General features: G+C 34.2%; 1 protein-coding gene across 2 annotated transcripts; it reads right to left on the reverse strand.

Moving 5' to 3' along the window:
- Window positions 1-744: 744 nt before the first annotated feature.
- Window positions 745-7614, reverse strand: LOC145740353 (uncharacterized). 2 transcript variants are annotated; one of them, XM_081995904.1, is made up of 4 exons: window positions 7469-7614; window positions 7111-7415; window positions 1398-1624; window positions 745-1174 (listed from the first exon to the last, which is right to left on the reverse strand). In XM_081995904.1, the coding sequence occupies exons 2-4, from the start codon at window positions 7395-7397 to the stop codon at window positions 849-851; spliced, it is 840 nt and encodes a 279-aa protein (XP_081852030.1). In that variant the 5' UTR covers window positions 7398-7415; window positions 7469-7614; the 3' UTR covers window positions 745-848. The 2 variants fall into 2 exon arrangements, with proteins under 2 accessions (XP_081852030.1, XP_081852021.1); XM_081995895.1 differs by having other exon boundaries at window positions 7111-7610.
- Between the last annotated feature and the right edge of the window lie 1923 nt (window positions 7615-9537).

The raw sequence follows: 9537 nt of genomic DNA on the forward strand, positions 1-9537 counted from the left end.
ATTGGCACATGCTAAGAAACTTTATATTTTCTACTGGCCTGCTTAAAAGTTCACTTTTCTGCTTCAGTGCGAGATTCGAGAAAGTAAATCTTTAATCAATAACAGGTTTGTCAGATTATGGGATTTCCCTTAAAAATAGGGGATTTTTTTTTTCCAAGATATTTCTTCTAGGGTAAAAAATATTTATCAGGGGACTAACTGGGGAAACCACACCTTTTGGAATAGTTTTGAGTTATTAACACACTATACCTTCAAAATCTGTGGGAGAGAGTATACCTACTAAAGTTCTGCATTTAACTTTGGCGTAACAGTGTTCTAGGCCCATTTCTTTGGTTAGTACTGTTTTTTTCATAAAAACTCTGTCTTGGCAAAAGAAAGCAGAAGTTTTGGGCTAAATTATAATGTATATAATATTCCTAATGTAGTACTACTCAATCAATGACGTTATCTATTTTATTATGCAGTATGCATTATTTAATCCTTGTTTGTGAATAATTATCTATTTAACCTTCCAAGTCTTTTCCTCTGACTAATTATTGTAGAACTTTCAGAAAAGTTACAATTACTGAACATAAATAACATGGACTGAGTAGGTTATACACGGTAATCATCATCACAACTAAAGCGTGAAATGTACTATGTTACTGTCACAAAGGTTTCATCATTATTATTAGCTTCCATTGCTTATTTTTTACACACACTGTCGACACCAAATTAGCTTATATAAAAAAATGAAACAAAATAAACGTTTTCATAGAAAAATGTATTAAAAACATCACAGCTAAATTGATATTTTTTTGGCAAAAAAATAAATTAAAAACTATTTACAATCCCTTATAAATTAACCGTTAAAACCTACGACGAGGACTCCGGAAAGTCCGTCCTTCTTTCTCATCGTCCACACACTCCAAAGCGGCCAAATTGAAGAAAATGTTTCCCATTATGTTTGCGATAGGAATGTCCTGCTGGCCCTTCAAACAATTGTACAAGTGCTCGTCGCAGGTGCAATGCGATTTGGTGTACAGGGAATTGTTGATCAGATCGTACTTTTGCGACCTCGCCCTCACCTTAACGGGACACAAATCGTGCGTTCTGCAGCAAACGTCTACCGTCGATTCCGCACCCAAGTCGTAGTAGTTTTTTGCTATGTCTCCGGTTCCGCACCATTTAGTTCCTGCATATGAAAAACTTTATTATACACGGTCATCCCATGGGATTGTTTGAAAGTTGTTGTTAGTAAACTAAATAAATAATCAAGACAGTTGACTTCATTTACATATTCCTGCAAGAGTGTTCAAATACCTACTCAATTTTATTTTCTTCTACTCTCTGGCAAAAATTCAAATTTTTAGAGCTGTGATCACAGTTTAGTTTCATTTTCCTGATATGCCACTAACCTGGAATAATTCCTTTAAAAAGTGAGAAAGGATCATTTGCCAAAATGCTTCTGGCGTGCTCGAAAGGGGTACCAGTTGAATTCTGAACCTCCCGTTTGATACTTCCCGAGTATTCTTCCAGTTCTTTGCATTGGTCCATTAGAGTGAGCATCTCCAAAAATGTGATACCCACAGGTCGAGCGGTTTTCGCCAGTTCTCCCAGTACTTGGGTGTATTGTTCGGGTTTGCTGTGGAAAACTAATTCATTAACTTAAAATTCACATAAAGGCACTGTTATAATTGCTTTATTCTACTTTCACAGTTGTCGCAATCTGGCTACTTTTATGCTAATCGTTTTAATTAGACACAGGGTCGTTTAGCTTAACAAACTGCGCTTTCATGCTGAGAATTAATATATGGCTTTAAAAGCTGGGAAAATTATTTATAGAGACTTTAGGTATTTGGTTAATTATGTTAACAGTTAAAAGCACGTAATTATAGGAACCGCAGTAAACTAAAAAAGTTTTTTTACAAGGAAGCTAATTAAGAAATGCATGTAATCAGTATGAAACCGCAACGCTGTGCTGTTTGATGTTTTGAAATAACAAGGACAAACAAAGACAAAAAAAAAACGTAAAATTAAGCAGTAATGCTTAAAGGTTCATGTTAGAAAGCAACTATGAAACGTACAAATATTATTGTGTATGTAACTTTATGAGACTGAGACTTTAGGGGGGTATTAACAAAGAAAATTACGTGAAACCGTTAATTTAAAAGTGGAAACTTATTTTAATTTTTTTATATATATTATTAAATGAAAGAGTCTCAAAAATACGGTATAGCCCTTCGTAGAAGTAGGCTTTAACGGTTTTTTAACAATATAGAACTGCTGCTGCCTAATATTTGTTTTTCCTATGAATGCACTTGTGCTACTTGCACGATGTTGGTAAATAGAAAAGATACTCGTTATTAGATTGCTTTGAACAGTCGAGTATAGAAGTTTTGAGCATACAATATGCATGTCTATTAGAAAAAAGTGTTTATAAATAAATGTATGCCTGGAAAATAAAAATAGAAAGAACTATATTGATTACGTAAATGATATCCACTTTCCACTTCCAACAAGATGAAAATTTCTTTTAATTATTTTACACTGATTTCCATGTTGACACCCTCTTTTTGCCGACATATGACAAAATAATTAAGGTCCATATACCTTAATTAATATCAAAATTATACATAAGAATCTATCTAAATGATTTTGCATGTGACAATGTGAGAGTCTAGAGTATTGATTTGCAACAGTTGTCTCATCTTCTTATCATCAGAATTTCCATTAGGTACAAATATTTTCTGGGCTAACATAACACCCAATAATTTAATATTTACGTACGTTAGATAATTTATTTACAAACGTTCATCATGCAAATTAAAGTAACCTTCTCGCTTTCTGTATATCGTGTAGCGAGTAGAAAGTGCTACTAATAATCTAGATTTCTTTACGTGGGTCGGTCACGTTGAGAAAACGATAAAGCTCATCGGATTTGGTGGGCAATTGACCGGAAAAAGCTGTTTTACCGGATTTGTGCACAAAGAAACCGACTCACAGCAATTATTGCACTTGACCTAATATTGTTGGTCTTGCTTTGTATTTCCCGCTCGATCATCCAATATAAAAATGACGTCCATTTCAACAAAGTCATCGTTCTTAATAATAATGATTTTTAAATTATGTCCGATATTACAGGTATGTATGTAAATTACCTTTTAATGGTAACAGTCATCACCTTGAACGCTATAACGGTTCGTTTCTTAATTATTGGAGACCTTTAATTAATAAGTTCACGGATTTTGTGAGGAAATAATCGTCTAAGCGATGTGAAATTGACAATAATTGCACAAAAACGAGTTATATAAAGTCAACCAGTAAGAATTTCAATTGATTTATGGTTTTTTCTGTATCCTGTGTGAATAAAATGACGATTTCTACAGGTTAGTTATCCATTTCATTAAACCGATATCGAAATCCCACGGATGTAATAATATGTAAGCAAGAAGGAATATTTTGTGTCTATGTGATTTTTAAAGAAAATCGTATAATTATTCACACATATACAGGGTGGTCCAGTTTTAAGTGTCAATAATTCACCATTTGATAGCTAATCAAAAAATAAGTTGACTTGCCTTATGTCATTTTTCTGAAAAACGTTTCCTAAGTAAGATACAGTCGTCCAAATTTCCATTTAAAAAATCGTTTTATAGTTTAAAACTGAACATTCAAGACTTGTGAAAGTCCAAATTTGTACTCAATAGTCTAAAAACTTGCTTTTTACTACTAGGAATGGTCTTATGATTCGCTTTCTCAGACTGCCATCCTGGTTGAGTGTCTGAAACTGGCATTCAAGAACTAAAAAAAGTCCGGAAATCAAGACAAAGATTATATTGTGCATGAAACTCATTTTTTACTACTAAAAATAGTATAAAAGTTGACTTTTAATGCTAGAACGGACCTTACTAGGACTAAAGTGAGTCCAAAAGTATATTTTCAAGACTTTAATTGGTGTACAACTCAATTTTCTTCAACTTTCTACAAGTCAAGAAGTAAATTACATTTTCGGACTATTTTATTTCTAAAAATTAGTTCTCAAGACTATTAGTGTAGCATTTGGTACCAACATTTTTTACTTTTATTACTGAAGAAACTTGACTTTTGGAAATAGTCTTAAACTCGATTTTTCAGTCTTAAAAAGCACTAAAAACAGTCTGAATTTCTTAGAGGTGCTACAATTTATTGCACCTATGAGTGTAAAAGTCAATTTAATAGTGAAGAAGCTTGAAATAACATTTTCAAGACTATGGTCAGTGGACACACTGGCTTTTAGGCCTGATAAGTCAAAAACTATAATAAATAGTATTTATTATAAATAATAACTTTATAATAACTCAAGATAGTCTTGAAACTCGATTTGAGGCACTGAAAACAGCCTTAAAACACTAAAAACGATTCTAGTTTATTAAGAAATACCCGAATTTTTAGCACTGAGGTGTCTAGAAGTCGATTTAATAGTGACAAAGCTTGGAATGCCATTTTAAGTCTATGAAGAATGTAAAAAATGTTTTTTAAGTTTGCTATGTCAATAACTCGGTGAAGATAGTCTTGAAACTCGATTTTCCAAGCTGAAAGCAGTTTCGAAGCACTAAAAATAGTCCAGAATTCGAAGAAAATGAAAAGCAAAGTAAAAAGCACGAAAAGTTAGTTTTCAAGACAATTTCCATGAATCTAATGTCAATGTCCTGCCTCTAAGACTATTTTCAAGACTAAAATATTGAAATTTGTCTTCAAATTATGAAAACTTACTTCAAATGCAAATTTTAAGCTTCTGATGTCACTTTTCATTAGTTCAGTCACATTTTGGGGTTCAAGTCAATTTTTAAGGTTTAAATGTATGAATTTGTAGTAACAAATTCTTGAAAAACTAGTTTTTATGTCTACAAGTCAATTTTTAGTATTAAAGTCTCTCGATTTGCATGAAAACTGGTTACAAACACAATTTTTACGCTTCTGAAATTTTTATCTTTTCTAATTCAATTTTCAAAACTAAAGTCTTTTAGTTTGTCTGGAAACTATGAAAACTGGCTAAAAAAATATTTGTTAAACTTCTTAAGTGAATTTTCCGTTTCCAAGACAATTTTTAAGTTGGGTTGGGTTAGTTTTGGGTCTTTGACCGTAATAACGTGTAATAGTGCTTGTTCCAAATTTGATCAATATTGCTCCAACGGTCTGACAGTTATGACAAAAAAAAACGATTTTTTAAACAGAAATTTGAAGGACTGTATTTTCCTTAGGAAGCACTTTTCAGGAAAATGACATAATGAATGTCAACTTATTTTTTAATTGGCTATGAATTGGTGAATTATTGACATTTAAAACTGGACCACCCTGTATAATGCAAAAAATGAGATGATAATATCATCTCATTCTCATTCTCTAATTATATTATAATTAAGACTTTTTAATAATATGCATGTTAATTGGGACTATTGCGTTTACTATAAACTGTTTATTCTGCTATTTGTCAACAACCACATAATTCATTAATGCACGGAAATTCCCATCATTACCATATACAGGAGTACAATAAATGATCAAAATCATTTGGGCATTAAAACCAAAAAAATTAAGTTTTCAGATTTTCTCGGATATCTTCGAACGATATACAATGCGTCCCAAATTGGTTCTACATGTATTGGGATCTCGGTAACCGTAAGAGCTCCAAGGTTGGTTAAATGGGGAGAGTTTTAAAGAATTTTATGTGAAACTTATTTCTTTTGTCTTCTTTAACAAAGCCAAAGAGAGTTTTGAAACTAAGACATTATTAAGGTACTTTTTTACTTTGAACACGATGACGTAATTCGAAAGAATCGAAAGTGTGTACGGTGCGACTTCGGGGACGAGGCTTAGCTTTCCTCTAGACTGCCACTATACCATCTTCCAAGCCGAGATCTTCACGATCATCCGATGCGGCGAGGGGAGTTCATTTTAAACTCACCGCTATGCCGGAAGGATATATTTATCTGTACAGACAGCAAGGCAGCAATGGCTGCCTTAAAAGCTGATTCAACGACCCAGGGCACTCCGGTGTTAGGGAAAACGAGGAGGCGGACAGGTTGGCCCTTCGTGGCTACAAAGAGAGACCCGTAGGGCCCGAACCTATTGTAGGACTAGCCGGCGTGGTCGGATACGCCATTGTGGACCGTATCTTCTGGCAAAGATCCGATATTGCTTGGAAGAAGGCCGGAGGAATGCGGTTGTCGCGATGTCTCATGGGCTTCTTTCCAAGAAACGAAGTCCCTGATGGAATTATCCAGAAAGGACCTCAGATGTGTGACAGGACTTCTCACAGGTCACTGTCAGATGAGAAGACACATGCACATTCTGGGTCTGTCGCTTGTGTCTGGAAGACGAGAAAACTCCGATACACGTTCTCACAGTGCCCGGCACTTGCGACGATCAGAAAATAGCTTTGGGGTAAGAATGTGATCAACCCCTTAGATATTCAAGGTACCCGCCCAAGGAGGCTCTGCGGCTTTGTCAGGGCCACCGAACTGGAGGGGTACTAGCTTGTGATGGGTCACAATGGGCCTGGCTAGCGGCCTAAGTGTCCTCCGAAGGGAGCCCATCTAACAATATTTATTCATTCATTCACCCCACAACTTGGAATCATAGTTAATATTTCTCTAAACACGATTAGTAATATATTTCCAGTTATTAGGAAAAATGGATATTTTTCTGACCAGACTTAATTAATCAAAGAACCAGTGAGTCACAGTGGCCAGTTTAACTGAAAGTACTTTAATAGAGATTCTTCTGATTTCTAGTTATTTTCTTCAGTAACCGTAAGTTAAATAATTGCAATACTACACACATTCACGCTAATAATTATTATAAATCAAACTATTTTACGGGTTACAGTTTCTGATTTTTTTGTTGTATCGTGCACTTATACTCACCCGGTTTATAAATTAGGCGGATTTTAGCTGGTATTGTTTTTAGAATGTGACTGCAAATTAGTAGAGAACACTGAATATTAATGAGGTAAAAATCAATTGTTGTACTCTGCCTGAATAAATATTGGCACTTTTACTTTATATAGAAAGAGCACAGAATAGTGAATCAGTTTACCCGCTAAAAGCATAGATATACAGACAGGCATATAAAATCAAAAATACTTACTAAACTTCAATAATTTCGCAATTTAGAAGCAATTTCCTGGGACCCAGTTCCACAACAGCCACAGTTTGATCATGGAAGTAAACCATACAAATGGAGTCCTGGACTCTACGACCGCTGTACTGTTTCAAATTAATGGGGTCCTCAGGACGGGCAAAAGGTCCCCTAAACCTAAATCCTCCTACGGACGGTTTAGCATCGATGTCCAAGACGCAGAGCAAGAGCAGTAGTAGCATAACCACATATTGTCCACTGCCATTTGTCAAAGGGTTGCTTTGGTACGGGTGCATGGTGGTAGTTTTAGTACTCTATTGTTGGTACCCCTGTATATTTTTAATCAAACCTACTTAGTAGGTGTTACCTGTTGCAATTTAGTTAAAAAAATCGGCTTCGGTTTAAAAGAACATAATCGGCAAAGAACTCGCGATCAGCACGCGTCCTGCCACGGTACCGCCTTCATGCAAGCGTGGCGCGAATTAAACTGCTTTGTTGGGTATGGTATACTGAGTGATATGCAGACAATTTTTTTTTTGAAAGTGGGTACCACTGCATTGCGGTTACCACCTGGTAATATCTGTGATTGTTGTGTAGTCCGTGGGCAAATTAAATTTGTTTGATTCGATTGGTTTCGTTGGGCACGGGAGGTATGATTTAGAACTGTTGTAGTTTTACCTACTCGAGTACGGTAAAACTCACTTGCGTGTGAAAGTAAGTTTCACACTGCGTGCGATATTATATTTGATTTCGTCATTAAGACAATACCTAATACACGTCTTTTAATCATCTTAGCAAACAAAAACTTTTATTTCAGCAATTCTGTTCTTTTGTTTAATTTAATAAAAATTGATGCTCCTAGGAAAAATGTTGGACCTGCCTAACACATGCGAAAAGCATCTTTTCCGCCATTTAACTGCAGTCTCGTGCGAGAAAGTACCACTTTCTGCACTTGTTAGGTAAATAACTAGAAACCACTTCACATTGGTTTTTAATTTCGATTCCAATAATTTGAATTTTTAATAAAAATTAATTGACACACAAATGGTATCGATTAAAATCATTCATCGAGCATAAGTTAGAATATACAGGATGATTTATAATATGGTTACCTACATTTTTAAGACTTTTTACGAAAATCTAGGAATACTTATTAGGTGCAGTGACCATTTTCTTTTGGTTTGTAATTTTGTTTTAGTTGTGATTCGATAACCTACGGATATTTTAAAATGTTTTTAGAGCAATTTTCGGATATTCTCGAGAACGTTATTCTAGCAAATTTAGGCTACTAAAATGACATTATTATTCGATTTATGAGATTCAGAACGATAGATAAAGAACTATTGTTAAAAAAATTAGAACTCTATGGAGTTAGAAGTAAGGCCCTAGGATTGTTTGATTCTTACTTATCTCATAGGAAACAACAGGTTAAACTATTTAGGGACAGCAAGCCATACACATCAAATATAAAAGAAAATCAACTTGGAATAGCCCAGGGCAGTATTCTGGGGCCACTATTCTTTGTAATTTACATGAACGATCTAAATTCTATAGCAAAAGAAAATGAAAAAATCGTCAACTTTGCAGATGACACAAATTTACTTGTAGGTCAAGAGGAAATCAGCACTTTAATTCAGTCTGGAAAAGATCTGTTTATTAGGACCTCTGAGTGGTTTAAAAAAAATAAATTAGCTTTAAATATGGAAAAAACAAGTGTGATTATTTTTTCAACAAAACAAGGTACATTTGAGAAACCTAATGAAATACACCTTCTCACTGACAGGAGCCAATTACTAGCCAAGAACACAACATTTTTGGTTTGAGTGCAGATTGATGAATTTCTAGATTGGTCTGATCACATAAATGTTCTGCTAGGCAGGTTAAACTCAATTTGCTATGGAATTCGAATTGTCTCCGGGTATCTGCACTTGGCGGCCCTTAAAATATTGTACTTTGCCAACTTTGAATCGATTATGAAGTATGCAATTATGTTTTGGGGTAGAAATACTTCAATACAGAATGTATTTGTAATTCAAAAAAGGACAATTAGATTAATGTTCAAAATGAAATACAAAGATTCATGTAGATCCATCCTTAAAAAAAATAAAATAATGACAGTTTATGCAATTTATATAGGTATATGAGTGTCTCATCTTTCTTAAAAAGAACCAAAACCTATTTAACATCAAAGTCAATCATACATACAACACAAGACAAAAAGATGTAAACTGTCCAAAACATAGATTAACACTCACTGAGAAGAATGCAAAATATATGTGTATTCGCCTATTTAACAACCTACCAGACAGGCTGAAAACATTGACGGACAAAAGTTTCAAAAAAGAAGTACAAAATTTACTAATTGAATTAGAACCCTACACTATAGAGGATTATTTTGTTAAATAAAGATTGCTTATTCTCTGAAATCTGTATTTA

The sequence above is a fragment of the Ips typographus genome, linkage group LG1, assembly GCF_016097725.1.
Source record: "Ips typographus isolate SLU linkage group LG1, UJ_Ityp_2.0, whole genome shotgun sequence".
Lineage (NCBI taxonomy): Eukaryota > Metazoa > Arthropoda > Insecta > Coleoptera > Curculionidae > Ips > Ips typographus.

Coding starts and splice junctions, on each gene's coding strand:
- LOC145740353 (XM_081995904.1), bottom strand. CDS start 7,397: ATGCACCCGTACCAAAGCAACCCTTTGACAAATGGCAGTGGACAATAT. Junction 1,625..7,110: donor TGCGAAATTATTGAAGTTTA/GTAAGTATTTTT, acceptor AGTTTTCCACAG/CAAACCCGAACAATACACCC. Junction 1,175..1,397: donor TTTTAAAGGAATTATTCCAG/GTTAGTGGCATA, acceptor TTTCATATGCAG/GAACTAAATGGTGCGGAACC.